Raw genomic sequence first — 19,462 nt, forward strand, 5'->3', positions numbered from 1 at the left:
GAAACTACCACCATATGCAAATGTCCTTTACGCAGGCACGTTGAAGGTCTCTGGTGGCCTTCCACAGTCCTCCTCGCTCGTCCGCTACTTGACCCTTCTCAGATGATGCTGCGCAGTGTCATCTTCTGCATGCTTGATACTTCTTATCCTAAAGAAAGCTCGTTAGTGCTTCTATTATCTATGCTTACATTTCGACATAATCCACGTGGATACTTCTAAGCTAAGTTACCTAAAAGGGCTAAAGTCCTTATCTTCTTCAGAAACTGCAAGGCCATCCGAAAGCAATTTCTCACACATTTTGCAACATACAGAACCCCCGTCCACCACTGATCAGCAAACAATCGGGCAAAGCAACAGCAAGGCCATTGTACCCAGAAAGGCATCCTGCAAAAATCCCTTCTTTTCTTTTGAGGACTTGCAGCTTACCTGCTACAGTCCTCAACATCTATGTACTAAAACTCATTTTTGTGCAATTTATAGTCCATCCCTTTCAAGGGTTCAAGTAAAATATTTTCCTGTTTCTACTTCACGTCTAATCTCGTTTGTTTTCCAGTCACTATGTTTCAGCTGAACTCCAATAACGCCAAAGAAAACATCTGAGAAATATACAAATACCCCTAGAGTCATTAACTAATTAATCCGACAAATAATTGTTTTAACCATCCTAAATTGGGAAGCCAAGAAGTCAATTTATTCCAAATTTCCCCAAATCCCCAAGGTGTACCATCCATAGCCACTCTATGTATCTATTGGCTTTGTTTCCAAATTTCATTCAGATCTGTAGCAATCTTCCCCGATTGATCTACATAAAAACACAACAGCTAGTATTTATGACCATACAAACCACTCCCTGACAGGCTAAAAGCATATGCAGTACCATTCCATTTTGAAGACCATTTTTGATAAACGAGAAATTTCAAGTCGTAAAGCTCAAAAGGCATCTACGCTGTAGTTTTCAAGTTTGCTTAATCACTGCCAAAATATTCACTAATGTCTTTTCTAACTCACCGACTCCTAACCAAGGTAGAAACCATCGGACGAAGCTATGAAATCCTGTAGGATGGTCAGCAATAGCATTAGGTGCTCTCCTGAGCCATCCCAAAGGTGTCCTTACCCATCCATTCCGGTTTCCCAAACTCCCGATTACTGTAATATTAGGGATTATTACTCCCAAAGTGCATGTTCCCGACCAGTTAGGAGGCAGGGCCTTTCGAGCCTTTTCCCCACATAGCCAGTACCATCCCTTTCCCTTAGGAACATTCTAATATCCAGGCAGTGAATCTCATCCTTGCATCTATATAGCTCAATCACAATAAGGGTAGTGACCCACGGCATTGTTGTCAATCCTGAGGGTTTTGTAGTTAGACATTTAACTTCAGAAACATTTGGATCATACACATCCCATACTTGGAGATCGGTTTCGTTTTCCTGGTTAAATTTCGGCCTTATTCACAAGTTATTCCAGGATGTGTTGAAGGGGATCGGTATTCCCACTAAATTTGCACCCTTTTCTGCGTGCTCAGGGAGTTGGGAACAAGCCCAGCAATCCGATCGGTTAATGGTTTTCATTATTCCTCCAATTAGTTTCAAGTGTAGGTTCATATCCCAAATACCTAGACTCCCTGTGAATATCAAACCGAAACAAATAAAAACATATAACCACCACATTTTACCTTTAACTCTTATCTATTTTCAACCTCAGTAGCATTTCTTGTTCCACTTGCCATTGAGGAGCTGCCACCTTAGTTCTTGATTAATGAATGCAAGGGCCCTTTCCATGCGGTTTTACTGCCGTGTATGTGGTTAATAAAATTTGATATGGTCCTTTCCACTTCTCCTGTAGCGGCTCCGATGTCCAAGATTTGAGGTAGACCCAATCTCCAGGTTGAAATGGGTGAGCTGGCAAATCAAGATTCAAAGATTTATTCATCACCACATACTTATTTAGTTCTTGCAATACTTTTCCCAAGGCAATTAAATAATGAATTACATCACTTTCACCTTGTATTGTCATTTCTCCTGGCAATCCAGGAGTCTGATATGGTCTTCCATATAAGAGTTCATGAGGGCTCAAACGCTGCCTACCTCCGGGCTGTACTCTAATTCTCAATAAGGCCAAAGAGAGCCTGTATCCGATCCATAGAAGTTTCTTGACACAGTTTACTTATTTGTGTCTTAAGGGTATAGTTCATTCTTTCAACTTTTCCACTAGCTCGTGGCCTATATGGAGTATGTAAGTCCCAAGTTACAGTCAATATTTTAGATAGCTCTGTAACTATCTTTGCCACAAAATGGGGACCTCTGTCTGATGACGTTCCTATAGGTATTCCAAACCTGGGAATTATTTCTTTTAACAAAACCTTGACGACTTCTCGGGCTTTATTGGTACGGCAGGGAAAAGCTTCTGGCCATCCAGTATACGCATCTACTAAAACCAACAGATATTTCATCCCTCTTTTTCTAGGTAGTTCAGTAAAATCAACTTGCCAATACTCACCACGTGTTTTACCTTCCGTTATTTTTTCCCAACATGTACCTTGTTTTCTGTTTTTGCATTATTCCTACAACACACTTCACACCTCTCGGTCACAGATCGTATACTTTCCACCATATTTCTACTAATAATTGATTTCTGCAAGTGTTTTAACAAGTTTTCAGTTCCCCAATGAACAGAATAGTGTTCTTTCCTTACCGTCTCATTTATGAGTGCGTAAGGAACTACTACTAGGCCTAAGGGTGTTACTGCCCATCCATCCTCTCGTTTTTCTGCCTTAAAGTTTTCAATCGATTTCAAATCTTGTTTGTCATACACCGTTTTTTCTGGTAGTATTATCTTTTGCTCTGGGGTTGTTGCAAAAGCTTCTGCTTGCATGCCTTTTTCTGCAGCCCTTTATGCAGCCCAGTCGGCTAATGTATTTCCCCGATGTTGGTCAGTTGATCCAGATTGACGAGCCTTACAGTACATCACAGCCACTTCAGCAGGTGCTTGAACGCTTTCCAAGAGTTTCAAAATTTCTTCTTTATGTTTTACGGTTGTGCCTTGTGTACTTAAAAGGCCCCTTTCCTTCCATATAGCCCCGTGAGCGTGAATCACCCCAAACGCGTATTTTTAATCTGTCCGTATATTTACACGTTTTCTTTTACTCAAGTCCAGTGCTCTCGTCAGGGCCATTAGTTCAGCTTTCTGTGCCGACGCCTTCAATGATTTAGGGCATTTGCTTCCATAACTTCAGTTGTAGCGGTTACTGCGCACCCAGACGCGCGTCTTCCGTTTGTGACAAAACTATTTCCATCGGTATATAGTTCCAAGTCCGGATTACTTCAGGGGGTGTCCTTGAGGTCTGGCCTACTGGCATATACTTCTATAGTCTGTAAGCAGTCGTGTTCCAATTTCGGCTCCCCCTCTTTTATCTGTTCCGTTGACAAAAAACGTAGCAGGATTCAATATTGTGGTAGTTTTGAGCTGTGTATCATCTTGGTCCAACGGGACCACTTGATACTTTATCATTCGGCTTGGGGCCAACCAGCGTTCCCCTTTGTGTTCCAATGCTGTAATCGCCGTGTGTGGTACATCTACTGTAATCTTCTGTCCCAGGGTAAAACTTCCATGATTCTTGTATTAGAATTACAGTACCAGCCGCAGTTTTCAAACATCCAGGCCATCCCTGGCTTACAGTATCCAATTGTTTGGAAAAGTACACCGCCGCTCGGCATAAAGGTTCAAGGAGCTGGGTAAGCACTCCCAGTGCTATTCCTCGTTTTTCAGGAGCAAACGGCTCAAAAGGCTTCTCTAAATTTGGCAATGCCAGTGCCAGTGCCTTCAGTAGCGCTTGTTTGAGACTTCTAAAAGCACTTCTTCCCTCTTCAGTCCATTCTAAACAGGCATCTGTAGAAGCTTTCAACATTTCATGCCACGGTCTTACCATCAGTCCATATTCATCAATCCGTAAATGGCACCACTTTGTCATCCCGAGATAGGTTCGTAATTCTCGGAGGGTATCTGGTTCTGGGAGGTGACAGATGGCTTTTTTTTTTCTGTTGCTAACTGCCAACGATGTCCTTTGAAATTTTCAAACCGCAGATACGTTACAGTTTCTTGAGTTTTTGAGCCTTTTCTCGTGATACTCTGTAACCACTCATTCCGTGAAAATTCAAAAGGCTTGCTGTCGGCTTCAAAGATTCCTCTCGGGTTTCCCCTGCCAGCAAAATATCATCCACATACTGTAGTACATCACCTTCTCTATTCTCCACTCGCCAGATTTCAAGTTCTTTAGCAAGTCGATTTCCAAAAATGGTGGGGCTATTCTTAAATCCTTGTGGTAACACAGTCCAGGTATATCAAGTCTTTCGCCCCGTTTCAGGATTTTCCCATTCAAAAGCAAATACCTCTTGGCTCTCTGGTGCAACCGGGGTGCAGAAAAAGGCATCTTTTAAGTCTAATGCTGTAAGCCATTCTTGTTTTTCTGTCAAGCTTATCAAGGTATACGGATTTGCAACTACTGGATGTATATCTTGTACTATCTGATTGATAGATCTTAAATCTTAAACTAATCTATATGCTTTCCCGTCCGCCTTTTTCGCTGGCAGAATTGGAGTATTATACTTAGACTCACAGTCTCTCAGTAACCCATATTTCAGAAAATTTTGTATTAATGGTAACTACCCCAACTTAGGCTCAACTTTTATAAGGTATTGCTTCAGTCTTACCTGTGTCGATTCTGGTTTTAGATCTATTCTCACAGGTTCAGCTCTTTTAGATTTCCCAGGTATTTCTCCAGCCCAAACAAAGGCAATTACCGCCTCCTCCACTTCTTTAGGGATATCTTTGCGTCCTTGTCTGTCTTCCTGTAACAGAAAGATCGAAGCCTGGATCTATTTAGATTCTGATATTCAAACTTTTATTTCCCCTTCTTTGAATTTTATTTCTGCTTCTAATTTTTCTAATAAATCCCAGCCTATCAGGGGTTTCGGTGCACCTGGTAAGTAAAGAAACTCGTGAATGACCCATTGCTTCCCAATTTTAAGTTTTAAAGGTTTAAAGAATGGCCTTTGTTCTGCTTTTCCTCTCGCACCAATAACTTTCACCATGTCAGTTCCCAATTCATGTTTTTTAGCGTTTAAAACTGAATATGTTGCCCCCGTATCTATTAAGCATTCTGCTTCCTCATTCCCCAGCTTCATTATAACCAGAGGCTCTGCTGGGGAAGAGTGCTCCGCTCTTCTTCAGTCTTCCTCCTCTAAGGGTACTATCGGTACCCTCCTTTCTTTTTTGCTAATAAAGCTGGGCACTCTCTCTTCCAATGTCCTTCTATCTTACGAGATGCACACTGATTCTGCCCGACAGTTGGATTCGACAGTCTGCGTCCTCTACCCCTTCCACGTACATTCCCCCTCGTATTTCCTCTGGAAATCCCTCTCGTTCCCTTTTGATATACGTGCATATTCTCAAGGGCTGCTGTTAACTTTGCATTTCCTCTCTCTCTCTGTTGATCTCTATTTCTATATACCATCCAGGCAATATCCAACATTCTCCCGATATCCCTAGCTTCTGCCCCCTGCAATTTTTGCAATTTCCTCCGAATATCATCAGATGATTGCCCAGTAAATAGGGTGGCTAACTGGCCTTTCCCTTCCTCGGATTCGATATCTAAAGTAGTATATTTCCGAGCTGCTTCTTTTAATCCGTTTAGAAAAATCAGTTAGTGACTCTTCTTTGTCCTGTTTAATTTCATACAATTTAGACCAGTTTATAGCCTTTGGAGTCGCATTTTGAATTCCGAATCATACCAATTTCTGATATCGGGCTATCATCTCTTCGTTAGCCGGGTCATTGGGACCCCACTTAGGATCCACAGAGGGAAAATGATCTTCCGTTTGCCCTCGTAAAGTTCCTGAAGGTATTTGTGCTTGGAGATGTGTTCTTACAGCTCTCTGTATCGTGTCTCTCCCTGTACTATCAAACACCACTCGTAAAATAGCTTCGATATCCTGCCAATCAGGATTCCGAGTTCTAACCGTCATTTCAAAAGCACTCGCCACCTTCTCTGGATCATCCCGATAACTTCCCGCGGCAACTTTCCAATTATTTAAATCTGATATTGAAAAAGGAACCTTTACTGTAATTGGTCCATCATTTCCCACAGCCTGTCGCAGCAGAGCCCGCAAGGCTGGCTGTCTACTTCTCATTCGACCAGCTACCGGAGTCCACCCCGTTCCCTCAATCACACAATCGCCCTTTCCCTCTTCAGACCTTTCCTCCTGACCTTCCATCTCCTCCCGTCTTAAAATCCTTAACCCTGGTGCCACCAGCATTTCTAAATCCTCCTCCGTTTCCTCCCGAGTTAATTTTAAAACACCTCCGTCCAATGCTACAGGCTGAACAACATCTTTTCAAAGTTTTCCCATTACGCTTATTCTGGTCCTTTTCCAATGCCAACACAAAAGGATCAGAAGGAGCTAAATTAATTGCACGTTCCTTTCGCCACTCAGGGTGCTGACGCAACGTGAAAACCATAACTGCACACATCACTTCATCCCATTTCTTTTCCCCTCTCAGAAGCAACATCAATTGTAACAATGTATTATAATTCAATGTTCTATTTACTGGCCATTTTTCCCCACTTCCCAATTTATAAAGAGGCCACCATTAGTTACAATACTTCACCGAATTAGATTTTTTAACCGATCTTCCCGGGGATCCAGCAATTTGTTTCCAATATTGCAAAATACACCCTAAAGGTGATTTCTTTATTACTCCACCGGTGGAGTTTCCAGCCCCCATTGTATACAAACTTCATTACTCTATTTACACTATACACGGAATACTGACCTTTTTATAACAACTTAATATAACTATAAATAAAATCACTACTAAAACAATCAAGCATATATACACAATAGCAGTTACAGTCTTTAGTCCAAGAAATAGGTACCTGTAAAGGATTCATAACCTTTTCATATCCAATTAGGGAGACATATCCCTTTTCCGTAGGGTCATTTCCCCACGTCTGTCTTGCACGGTCAAACACCTGCGACTTACAGATAGATACCAATACAAAAAAAACCCCAAAATAATGCCTTACTCACAAAGTGTAGTTCTTGCTTCGAGCTCTTCAGTCCGGGGATAAAGGTCTCTCCTGAGAAATCCCAGAGCCAGCTGAGGTTCCTGTGATCCCAGGATCTGTCGGGGTTCAGAAGCAGAGTCCCATCTGGGGTGCCAAAACTGATACTGAAAAAGACGGTCAAAGAAACTCTAAGACTCGATTTTGGAGTTTTAGAAAGCAGGCGTTCTTTATTGCAGCGCTGGGCGCACGGGGGATCGCTCCACCTATCGTGCACGCCGTCAGGCCTAATTGTCCAGGTTAAGTACACGTTCTACAGACATACTCACTAGTTTTCCAAGAAGTGTCATACATATTCATTAGTTTTCCAGGAAACTACCACCATATGCAAATGTCCTTTACACAGGCACATTGAAGGTCTCTGGTGGCCTTCGGGAGTCCTCTGGTGGTCTTCCACAGTCCTCCTCGCTCGTCCGCTACTTGACCCTTCTCAGATGATGCTGCGCAGTGTCATCTTCTGCATGCTTGATACTTCTTATCCTAAAGAAAGCTCGTTAGTGCTTCTATTATCTATGCTTACATTTCGACATAATCCACGTGGATACTTCTAAGCTAAGTTACCTAAAAGGGCTAAAGTCCTTATCTTCTTCAGAAACTGCAAGGCCATCCGAAAGCAATTTCTCACACATTTTGCAACATACAGAACCCCCGTCCACCACTGATCAGCAAACAATCGGGCAAAGCAACAGCAAGGCCATTGTACCCAGAAAAACATCCTGCATCACAACACGGGAGCAAAAAAGCCAGGACCTGAACTGAAGTCTACTCTGAAAGAACATTCTTCCTTTGCATACTACAAAGCCCAGCAGTGCTACCCGTTTTCCTACCAGACCCCTCCTCGGTCCAGCCTCCTCTGGTGGTAGGGGGATGCTCCACCAACCCCTCTGCTACCTGGGCACTGCAGTAATTCCACTTCATTGTGGACAAATGGAGTCCCATAAATACAAGGGGCTTGAAACTTACAGTCCCACGAACTCTGCTTTCTCCAGGTTATCTAGATCCATCCTTCAGGGACTTCCCTCAGAGATAGCTTGCGGGAACTGTGCGGTTCTCAACCATCTCTGAACTTGACGTCAGTGTTTGTAACAGGGTAAATCAGGGAACAGAGGTCAGTGTTATGGTCGGAATCACCCCTATCTGTAAGCACACAAAACATTTAGGAACAATCTCGAACTGAAAAAAATCACAGTTAACTTCCCACAAGCCTCTAGGATTCAGGATTCCTCCCTTGGCTGGGGAGCACATTGCCGAGGATGATCTGTTAACACAAAGCTCACTCGTTTCAAGAGGAAAACAAGAATGCTAGCTCAGCATTTGGCAGTCAGATCAGTAAAAGCCTACCAGAACTGGTCTCAGAGCAATTTTAGCAAGTACTGCCACCACTGCAAAGCTAGATGCATGCTAACATCCAGCGCCCTTTGTTTTTCATTTAGATATCAATGAATGTGACAGTGGGTCTCACTGTTGTCAGCAAGACTGTTACAATTATCCTGGAGGCTACGAGTGCGCCTGCTATGCTGGATACAGGCTCGGCACAGATGGCTGTGGGTGTGATGGTAAGCAGAAACATCTAGCTGGAGTCCTGCAAGTGCCAGCGACGCTGCAGTCCTCTGCCTTGCAGCACGGCAGGAGACACATACGGAACGGGTTCCTCTAGTTCTGGTTTTTGTATTTTGTCAGCCTCAGTCTGCTTAGTGTGAAGACAACTCAGCTATTCTAACCCACACGCTAGTCCAGCGCAACCAAAGAGTAGCAACGGGGCTTTTGAACACACCGATATCAAACCTGGATAACTCAAAATGAGTTGGTCCAGGTCTGACTCCAGTAGTTCACAGAAGTCATTTCATGTGCAACCCCAGAGGCCAACATCGCCCACCGCTTTCACCCAAGAGATACAGGCAGAGAAAAGCATTTGTATAAAATAGAGCTAAGACAGCAACTAACACAAGCTTTTAGTAAAGAGAACAAAAAATTGTCCTACCTGGTTGCAAACAGCCAGGCATTGCCTCCAGTTTCTCCCAGCTCATACCAGTTCTCCTGTGAGCTCTGATGAGTCACCTTCTTAGCAGGTGGGGCTTTTTTCCTCCTAATGAGTTGTTCTCACTCTCCGATAACATTCCACAGGTGAAGCCTCAAGCTTACCCACCTCTTTGTAGGCAATCAGTGACAGATGTGAACTTGAGCCCAGCACACGGCATTTGGAAACCCAGGGCTCCCTGAATCCCTTGGGTAGCGTCACTCCGTTTTTAAGAGTCAGATGGCTTCACGTCACTAGCAGAGAGGATGCCATCAGTCTACTTGCTGATCTGTGGACAAAAAGATATCTGGGCCCCTGTCCTGTACAGAGGACACGCTCCCATTACACCAGAGTATCCCGCTCCCATTACACCAGAGTATCCCATGCTTTTTAGATGTGGACGAGTGCTCTTCACGTAACGGTGGATGTGAACAGACGTGCCAGAACCAGCTAGGGTCTTTCCAGTGCGGCTGTGAGATTGGATACAAACTGGATGACGACCGAAGGAGCTGTATCCGTAAGTGCAACGCCTGGGCACCGCAGGGGTGAGCGGCAGGCTGCCCGTCCCTCTGCCCTGCTCCTCCCCAGCACAGCCTCCCCTGCACAGAACCCGGACCAGCCAGGACCAGCACAGGCTGGAGCTCGTTAGCCCTGCACACCACCTTTTCCAGCTTTTTCACAGCACTTAGTGCTCTTAGCAGGGGAAACTGCTCACACCACCAGTGGAAAGCTTTCCCCTGACAGGGCCGGTCCTATTTCAGCCACATTGCACAGCACTTCCCAAAGGAGCATAGGGGATTTTGGCACAGGCACACCTAGGACAGTCTGTAGTGGTGACTCTGCATTAACCAAAGAACCAGAACCCTTTCCACAGCCACCAGCCTCTACAGTTTTTCCTTACAAGAAATAATAGATTTTGCTTTTTTAAGCAGTAGTGCCTCTATCCCACCGCCAAACACGCTATCACCCGACTTACTCGCTTAGTAGGGCAGCCAACACCCCACTCACTTCATCTAATGGCCCCCAGCAGCATCACCCAGGTCCCCGGAAAGGCCTTCCGAGGTCTGGACCCAGAAGAGGAGCAGCACCGAGCACCTCCAAGCTCTGACCCAACTGCTGAGCCTCTTCCGGGGAGTGGCTTTTATAGGGTCTACAGCCCCTGCCCTGGCTCCCAAGTGTGTCTCTGCTTAGCTTGATTGCTGGCATTTAACCCTTGCCTGCCCTGCAAGGGAAGCAAACCTGTAGCTGTAGCTGATGATAGATAACTTTTTCCAAAAGGAGAACCAAGCTGAAATGCATTGCTTACTTTTGTTAGGTGGGCAGTCCTGTTTAATTTTCCACAAAAGAATTAACTTCCCTGAAAACTCAGAAAGAAGTGGCTCCGGTCAGAAAAATGGCGGGGCAAAGGTGATGGGCTGAGCGTGAGCTCAGTTACCCGAGAAGCCAGGGCTGTGTGTCAAGGTTAAGGTCAAAGCTTCTCCCATCGATTTTGAAGTCATTTAGCTGGCCCGTGCCCATTCTAGCCAAAAGGAACAAGCAAACAAGTTGCAAAAATTTTAGAGGTGTCAATATAGAGAGAGCTTAGTGGTGCAAAGCATGCCAGATCAGATGCGGCAACCCTGTCCAGATGTCTCTGGTTTCCCTTTCTTATTACACAGGTTCTGTCCTACTGTTCACCTCTTAGAGATCTTATCTCTTTTCCCACTTTGACATTGTCATCTCCGTGACTGCTTCCGTAGCTCTAGAGGACCCTGTGGAAGCTCTGGATGGCCGGCGCCCCGTTATCCGCCCAATCCCTCACGTTGCAATCCTGCGGGATGAATTTACCCAGCTCTTTAATGATGACTTTGAAGAAGAGGAGGAAGAGATGGAAGCAAGAGGAGAGCACACACTTTCAGAAAAATTTGGTGGGCATTTCGCAGCACTGGTAAATGGCACGCTTTGCTTGGAAGTCTTCAAAATTAATCACACGTGCTGGGTTTATTCGTGTTCGGTGCGCGTACCCGCAAGACTTGTCGAGTACCTTTCCTGTGCGCACAGAACCCGTTTTAGGGCGCAGATGCGTTGTTTAGCTTTGCCGCAGCCTGCACACGGGGCGGAGGGGGGTTGCTCTGCCCAAACCCTCCGAGATGCCGAGGCAGCCTTGGGGAAGGCTCCTCACCCGCAGCGCTTCTCGTTGCAGTCTGCCTGGAGCACACGTTCGGCCCCGACTGCAGCCTGACCTGCGAGGACTGCCGAAACGGAGCCGCGTGCGACGCGGAGGAGACAGGCTGCGAGTGTCCGGCGGGCTGGACCGGCATCCTCTGTAACCAGAGTGAGTGACGCCGGAGGGCAGCGGGTGAAAAAGCTCTTCTCAACCCTCACTGCGGGGCTGGGGCAGCCGCCTGAGCTTTGCCTCTCTTTTTCCCCCCAGCCTGCCCGGTCGGCACCTTCGGGAAGAATTGCAGCCTGACCTGCCGCTGCCAGAACGGCGGCACCTGCGACCCCGCCACGGGCGCCTGCCGCTGCCCGCCCGGGGTGGCCGGCGAGCTCTGCCAAGACGGTAAGCCCGCGGCTCTCCCGTCGCCCGCTCCGCGATCCCTTTCCTTCTCGCCGCAGCCCTCGGCAAGGCGCGGGGACCCGCCGGCGCGCGGGCTGTCTCGCCTCGCTGCGAAAAGGCGGGACGGCGTCTCTGCCGGGCTTTGAAACCCTGGGGCCTCCCTTGCAGGTTTCTTCTCTCCCTAAAACTTTTTCCTCTAAGGAAGTAGCGATGTTCCTGAGGTGCCAGTTGCGAGTGACGGTCCCCAGCCTGCGGAGGCAGCTCATTTCTGTTTCTCTCAGCGCATTAGTAGGGCATTTGCCGTAATTTGATAGAGGGCTATTACAGCCATCTCTGATGCCGCTCTTTGACGTTCCAGTTGTGCTTCCCTGAAGCCTTAAAATGTTTTCCACAGAACGCCTCACACTGGCCCCTTTGTAGCTGTTCACTGAAAGCATCTTTCAACTCTTTTGTCGACCCATCCCAGTGCGAGCGGCTCTAACACATCCCTGCTCCATCTGACTCGGTGGGTCACCTAGTCTTCCGTGCGAAAATGTCATTTTAATAAGGAAAAGGTGGTAGAGGGGATTCTTCCCCCACAAAAGAGCGCTCCAGGTAGCACGCCTTCTCTTTGCACTGGAAGACCTTTGCAGTCCCTGTTCGCTACTCAGCAACGACCGTGGGCTGCCATCTCTATTTCACTGGGCATTCAGTGGCGGACACAGAAAAAAATGTCAAAAAAGGATGTTCAGTGGTAACTTTATGGAACCGTGGAGGTATTTTCCACTGAAGAAAAACCAAAGCGTTGAAAAGTTGTGACAACAGTAGTTACCCAAATTACCCAAAGGAGGTGCCAGTTGCTGTTGGTATTTGTTTCTCTCTCCCAAAGAGTTAAAATCTGGGGGACATCATAATCTAAAAACGCAGAAAGAGGGAGACAATAGGAGATGCAGACCAAATGACTTCAGACAGACGGTTAGGAGCATCTGGGAAGTATTACTGAAGGAGGAGACCGAAGCAGAATGTAAATGAATGCAAGAGATACCCCGACCTTTTCTTTCTGTAGGAAGGAGGTGATTGAGGGGTACAGAGAAAAAACAGGAAGGTGAGATTAAAATAAACAACGAAGAACTGATCTGTTGTCCCAGGGTGGCATTTCCTCTGCTTAGACCGTCTGCTCTTCTTACCGTACGGGAGAAGGCATGTGCTGCCCGGACAGATGCTGGCCGGAGCTTTCTGCTGACACAGTCTGTCTGCCATGTGCTTCTAATATTAAGGTCTTTAGCATAACAGAGAAAGAACAGTAATTTATTCCCTTAATAGTGCAAATACCGCTGCTGTTTATCAGTGGGAACGGCCTCGTGGATTACTTTCTCCCGTATGAAAAACTTGACTTCTCAGAGCCCTGCAGGGTAGATTTCTAGCACGACCAGCGTTACCGTTTCGAGCGCGGTGCGGAGCCGAGGGTGCCCTCGGGGCACCCCTACGGCTGCAGAGCGGCAGCGAGCGAAACGCGCTGCGACGCTCCGTGCAAGGACGGGAGTGCCGACCGCTGAAGCCGGCTGGTGTTGAGCTGATGCGGGGAATCTGATTGCTCTTGTCATTACCTTATTGCGTAGAGACACAATCTTGTCAGAAAACAAGCCGGCCTTCTTTTCAACACTAGCTGTGTCCTTTGCCTAGGTTCGTTTCTGCTGCTACGCAGCTCTGATTTTGGTATGGTTTTCCTGCGGTCTGCCAGAAAAAAACCCAACCGGCCCAAATTGGCTCATCTTCCCCCAAAATCTCTCTCTATTACTAGGGTGCCCGAAAGGATTTTTTGGGAAACAGTGCAGGAAGAAGTGCAACTGCGCCAACCGGGGTCGTTGCCATCGGATTTACGGAGCCTGTCTCTGCGATCCTGGCTTGTACGGGCGGTACTGCCACTTAGGTATGCGTGTCCTCACCTTTTTTACGAGAGATATGTTATTCTCAGATTACAGCCTTTCTAGAGGCGGTCCCTGGGAAGGGCCAGCGCCGGGTGGCAAGGTTTCTGTCCCTTGCACCGTGTCGTTTGGCCTCACGGGTCACTGAACCAGCTCCTTCCCTCTGCATCCAGTTTGCCCCAAGTGGGCGTTCGGCCCCGGCTGCTCCGAAGAGTGCCGCTGCGTGCAGCAGAACACGCAGGACTGCGACAAGAGGGACGGCTCCTGCCGATGCAAACCCGGCTACCGCGGCAAGCGCTGTGAGACGAGTGAGTGGCCGAGAAGCATTCGCGGAGCATCCCCCCTCTCTCCTCCCGCAGCCTCTTTTCCCCTAGTTATTGTTCTGGGGGGAACAGCTCAGCTCGCTTTCCACCCGCCTGAGCCTGCCTCGCCCCTCGCTGTTTAGATGAGGAGCAAAACTTGCTATCGGACTCGGTCCCGTTCAGTTAGCGCAGCCGGGTGGGAGTGCCTGCAAATGGGGGTGGTGGACGTCGTCCAGCCTGCTGCGCCCAGCTGTCGGCTGGGGAGGGTGCTGGGCAGTGCCCGTCGCCGCGAGCTGGGGCTGCCTGCTCTTCCAGGGTCCACCGAGTAACGCCAGATGCTCTTTATTTTGAATTACGACTGTTAACAGGCTGCGACCCTGGCTATTACGGGGATGGCTGCGAGAAGAGATGTAGCTGCTCTCCAGAAGCGTCCTGCGACCGAGTCACCGGAGAGTGCTGGAAGGAGTGTCCCCCCGGGTACCACGGGGAGAACTGCCACCAAGGTAAGGCAGGGGCCCTGCAAGGCAGCTCTAAGCCTGCTGTGAACTCGCGGCTCCTCCTCACGCGTACAAACTTCTTCACCAAACAACGTGAAGAGACTTGCAGAATCCCTCCCGTGCTCTCTCAGACCCCCGAGCCCACTGCGGCTGATCTAATGAGCGAGAAGCTGAAACGGCTTCAGAGCTGCCGTTCGCAGGTCTGTCTTTGTAAAACGCTGCCATCTCTTTAAAGCGGCGAGCAGGAGCTCTCATCCATAATGAATCATATGCAGAAGAGGAGAACAAGGTCTCGCTTTTTCCTGCCACTGGGGCATCTCTGCTTTTGTAGATGAAGGGGATAGATACCTACTTATCTTTTTCCCCCTTTAATGCCTTTTTAATTCCAGGCGATCGGTGCCCAGCAGAACGGTATCGTATTTTCCACTCCATTCTCTTTTCCACATTGAAAGTCTATTTGATCTGCAAGTGGAAAAGAAAATTTTGTGTTCTGTTTACATTGTCAGGATTTAAACTTCCGCCTCCTAGAGCAGTTTTCTGCCCTTCGCCTAAAGGGCCAGTTGACGGCATGGCAACTACACTGCACAAGATCCTGGGAGATAGTTGGGGTTTCAGAGAGCTTGACTTTCTTCAAACAAAGGTGTTTTGAGTGAACCTAAAGGTGGTGAGTCATTGGCACAAGGTGATGATTACAAAACAGGAACACAATTCTTGGAAAATAATACCTTGTGCCAGCCTCAGAGCTGATCAACGCCTGAAAAGCCAACCTCCCCCTGTTGTGAGGTCGTCTCCTTCTGAATCACACTTCAACCGGCTGGTTCCAACAGAAAATGCAAAAAGTAGTTGGACTCTCGAAGTCCACACCCGAAGACACGCTGCGTGAAGAGAAGACACGCTGCATTAAAAGAGGCTCACGGTGTTCAGCGTCTGAATTTTGATTCAAGCATCCCGGGACTTTCTGCACTAACTTATGTATATCCAAGCATTCCATCCACACCCACCCCAGAAATTCTAGCTATTAAGCTAATTAAGCTGCTAGCACATGATTGTCTTGCATAACACCACAGCGGATAGAACGCAGCCGGTCTGTCGGTTAGAACGAAAGCTGCAGATGCTCACAAAAAGTTCCGACGCAAGCAAGCGCTAGCAGAGCTGAGCAGCGTTAGGAGGAGCGATGCGAGCGGCTTTTGCAGGGCTCGTGCCCCCTCGCAGGGGTCCCGGCAGCCCCGGACCCCCCCGCCGCGGCGGGGTGCGGCTGCCTCCAGAGCCACGCGGCGCCTCGGCGGGCTGGGTGCTTTTGGTGGGGATATTTTTAAAAAGAATAAGAAAGGAGCTTAAGCCTGTAGGGGGGACTCACAGGAAATAACACAAATATTTGTATAGAAATAGTAGGCTCTTGGCTGTTGTTCGGATCTGGAAATTATTAGAGGGTGAAGACAAACATCTGCCATCAATTAGCAAAGAGGAGGAATAACAAAAACTCCACTGTGTCACTTGAAATCTACGCGCTGGTGTGCTTTTCCTCCGTGATTTGTGAACGCTGGTGTGTCTGTGTCTGCCGCAGCCTTACCAAACGTTGGCCTCGGTGAGCAAAAAGGACTGCGGGCACGGAGCTCTTCTGGGAGGCTCAAACAGGATCTAAGGCTCCGTGGGCCTGAGGACCACAGTCTGCACGTAATTAGCTGGCTGCTAAATTGTGTCACGGGGTACAAAGAGCAACCTGAGCTTTCTGGTATCAGCAGTACCACCCCGGCGTTCAAAGCAGAGGGAAGGAAAAGCTCTTCCTCCTCCTGCGGGCGAGGATGTTCCTTCTTTATCGCTTTACATCGATGTACCTGCTGCAAACCTTGCTGCTGCTTAAAAGCCTGGCTTCCAGATTCCGGAGGCACTCAGCCGGGGGCAGTAAAAAGCCCCCCCAGCATCTCATAGAAGTCAAGGGATGGTTTGACGGGTTTGGGGGCTGCGGACGCGGTGTTCTGCACCCCGGCACAGAGCGAGCAGGGTGGCTCGGGTCGCTGGCCGTGGGATGAGCCGGTGTGCCTCGGAGGCAGAGCGAAAGCCCACTTTTCCAGACCCGTTTGCCGGGCTGCCGGCACCTGCGGCGAGGGAGCGGGTTATTTTGCAGAATCGTATTCACAGACTGGAGACCAGTTTGGCCTCAGCCGTTGGGCGTGCGACCGGTCGCTCTGGTACAAAGAAATACTTGTTGGGAAGGGCAAGCGGCAGCAGAGATGGGATACCCAGGCAGGCAAATCGAGGCCGTGGGGTGAAGTGCTAGAGGTTGCAGGTGACCGCTGTGGATAACGGAGGGTCACATCCAGGCGCACGAGCGCGGTCTTCCCCTGCAGCGCGGGAACCGGTGGCAGCCGGGCTTTTCCTCGCGGAGCCGGCAGCATCTTCGGGATGCGGGGTCTGACGGGTGGTGGGCTCTTGGGAAAGGCACCTCGGGAGGGGACGGTTTTCACACCGCTGTTTTTGACGCAGAGTGTCCGGAGGGGACGTTCGGGGCGGGCTGCCGGCGGTCCTGCTCCTGCGGCGGATCGCCCTGCGACCGGAGCACGGGGCAGTGCCTCTGCCTGCCAGGCTGGACGGGACACGACTGCGGCCAAGGTGAGGAGGCAAGAGCGGCGAATGCGCCGAGGTAGGGATTTAGGCGTATAGCTGTTGGTTTTCTTTTGCTAAAATTCGTTTTAGAAACATCTAGTGCAATTAGAATCGCCTTCATGGAAAATTAGGAAGCATGCAGCTTTTGATGGTAAGTCTTAAACAATGGCCTCAGCTAGCTTAGCTCTGTGGCTGAAGCTGAGTGAAGTACAAGTAAACATACGCAATAAAAAAGATGAAGATGTTTTCGGTTGTTGCAGTCCTTGACATCGGAAAGGAGTCTTTCGTTACTGATGTGCATTTTTAGTTGCTTTCACCATATTACTCCTTAACTGCTGGAAAACTAGAGAATCCTAAATTAAAAAGTTTTACACGATTATACGGTATTACAGCAGCTGGAAGATATTAGTCATATCTAGATGTCCTGCTCCTAATAGTTTGACTGAGCAATAAAACCATGCATGCGCAGCGCTTACCATACAATTCGAACTGACTTTTTTCCAGGCCCTGGAGCAGCTTGGGAGCAGTTAAGCAAGGATTCTTGCCCCAGTTTTATCAGTTCTTAGCCTTTTGCTTCTCCTTTGCAACTAAAAGCAGATCTGGGAATGCTGACGAGCGTGCTGTCCGGTAGTGTGACAGCAGCTGCAAAGACCCTTTGCCAGCAACACCATTTCCTAGCGAGGAGCCCTTGTAGCTCCCCACGAGTAGATGCGAATCCAAAATTGACATGTAAGCACTGGACTAAGATCAGAATAGCACTTACCAGGGCTCACACGCTGTTTATAAAACAAACAAAGCAACGTCGTCCCCGCTAGTAGCCACATATCGCCAAACAAAAGTCCGTGCTTTGCGTGAAGCACGAACACGAACGAGAAAGGGGACGCGCTGCCGTGCACCAGAAAACGGACGGTCCCCCTTTACGCCTCGGCTGTGATCCCAACGCCTGTGTGTCCTCTCTCTCTGCCCGCGCTGCAGCGTGCCCTGACGGCCGCTGGGGCCAGGGCTGCCAGGAGATATGTCCCGAGTGTGCCAACAACGCCAGCTGCGATCCCGCCACGGGAGCCTGCCGGTGTCCGCCCGGCTATACCGGCCGCCGCTGCCAGGACGGTGAGTGCTGCCCGCCGTCGGGTCCCTCACGCCTGAACGGCTGGCTCCAGCTGGAATGAGAGCTCTTTAGGTCGACCTGGAGTAGCTGCTCTAGCGAGCAGAGCATCCAGCTACGGAGCAGGCGCTGCCCAGAGCAGGGCTTAGCACCGCGCACGCCTCCGCGGCCTCGAACTGTGGGGCACGGGCTGGGTTCTTCCCCTGAAGCCCCTCTAGTCCTACCTTCCCGGTGGTAACCTTCGCGCCCGCAGAAAGGGAGGCGAAGCCCTAAGCCCCTCGCCCCGTTCAGCCCAGAGCCGAGCACCCACGGAGGAGCGTCGGTGCTCGTGACGGCTCTGCAGAAAGACGCCGCGGTACCCGTCGGGTCTCTCGGGAGGGCAGCCCTCGCCGCGGTGTTCGAGCAGCCGTTTGCAGTTAGTCCGTCTCTGCGTTGGCAGTGTGTCCGCCTGGCTGGTTTGGCCCAGATTGCCAGCTGAGCTGCAGCTGTGGGAACGACGGACATTGCCATCCCGTGACGGGGACGTGCAGCTGCGCGCCTGGCTGGACGGGGTACAACTGCCAGAGAGGTATCGTACGCTCTTTGTTATCCATCGCCCCTAGAAAGCGCTGACCGGTGCTGTCGTTTCCTTCATTGCCATCTTCGTGCTGTCCCTCTGCCAGAGAGATCTCCCTGAAATCCTTTAGGTTTCTCCGCTCTGTCCTGCCGGTGCCGTCGGGTGCCGCTCGCCTTTCTGTCGCGGGCTTGCTCGCAGAATGAATTCACGTTATATACGTGCTAATGTAGCAGCCGGTCTCACCGTCCTGCTGAATTTTCCGAGGACCTACAGCCGCGTTTGTCCTTCTGCCCGAGGCAGCAGCTGTAGTCGATGGAAACAGCACCCCGAGGAGCAGGCAGCGCTGTCCCCGCGCCTTTGCTCACCGGAGAAGCCGAGCGGGTGGCACGCGTGCCGTTGAGGGTCGGTTCCCTCCTGTGTTTCAGCCTGCGACGCAGGTCGCTGGGGCCCCGGCTGCGCTCACACCTGCAACTGCAGCAACAGCGACGGGAGCTGCAGCGCGGAGACGGGGCAGTGCGTCTGCGACGCCGGCTACACGGGCAGCCGCTGCGAAAAGAGTAAGTGCTGCCCTGCTCGACTTTAAGCCGAGCCAAATGACGCAGATTTAGTTTTCGGGGGGGGGGGGGGGGGGGCAAAGGCATCGCACAGGCAGGCCAGGAGGCTTCTGCCTTCTCCCCATAGAGGGAGATGGGGAAGCTGTGCTGGAGAATTCTCCAGCAGTGTTTCTCCGTTCAGTCACAGAAATTCGGTCCCCGTGCCCCGTCTCTGATGTCGCCAGCCCTGCCCTGTCCTGAGGGTGGTTGGGTGACGTGGGCGCACG

The 19,462-nt window shown here is 49.5% G+C and overlaps 1 protein-coding gene and 1 long non-coding RNA gene across 3 annotated transcripts in view; one reads left to right on the forward strand and one right to left on the reverse strand.

The window, feature by feature from the left end:
- MEGF6 (multiple EGF like domains 6) overlaps positions 1-19,462 on the forward strand; it is a 128,864-nt gene that overhangs the window by 95,911 nt on the left and 13,491 nt on the right. Inside the window, exons 11-22 of the mRNA XM_075027135.1 lie at positions 8,555-8,677; positions 9,533-9,655; positions 10,878-11,045; positions 11,321-11,452; positions 11,552-11,680; positions 13,458-13,586; positions 13,755-13,889; positions 14,252-14,386; positions 16,865-16,990; positions 17,960-18,091; positions 18,526-18,654; positions 19,068-19,199. Of these exons, the coding sequence (XP_074883236.1) occupies positions 8,555-8,677; positions 9,533-9,655; positions 10,878-11,045; positions 11,321-11,452; positions 11,552-11,680; positions 13,458-13,586; positions 13,755-13,889; positions 14,252-14,386; positions 16,865-16,990; positions 17,960-18,091; positions 18,526-18,654; positions 19,068-19,199 (1,593 nt within the window). The remainder of the gene's footprint in view (positions 1-8,554; positions 8,678-9,532; positions 9,656-10,877; positions 11,046-11,320; positions 11,453-11,551; positions 11,681-13,457; positions 13,587-13,754; positions 13,890-14,251; positions 14,387-16,864; positions 16,991-17,959; positions 18,092-18,525; positions 18,655-19,067; positions 19,200-19,462) is intronic.
- LOC142030802 (uncharacterized) lies at positions 18-17,734 on the reverse strand. Of its 2 annotated transcripts, none has more exons than XR_012650307.1 (8): positions 17,461-17,734; positions 9,103-9,427; positions 8,085-8,187; positions 7,391-7,601; positions 7,087-7,228; positions 4,708-4,845; positions 1,674-1,899; positions 18-148 (listed from the first exon to the last, which is right to left on the reverse strand). It is a non-coding gene; the product is annotated as an uncharacterized LOC142030802 (long non-coding RNA). The 2 variants fall into 2 exon arrangements; XR_012650306.1 differs by having other exon boundaries at positions 8,085-8,254.

Source organism: Buteo buteo, chromosome 5 (genome assembly GCF_964188355.1).
Source record: "Buteo buteo chromosome 5, bButBut1.hap1.1, whole genome shotgun sequence".
NCBI classification, from domain to species: domain Eukaryota; kingdom Metazoa; phylum Chordata; class Aves; order Accipitriformes; family Accipitridae; genus Buteo; species Buteo buteo.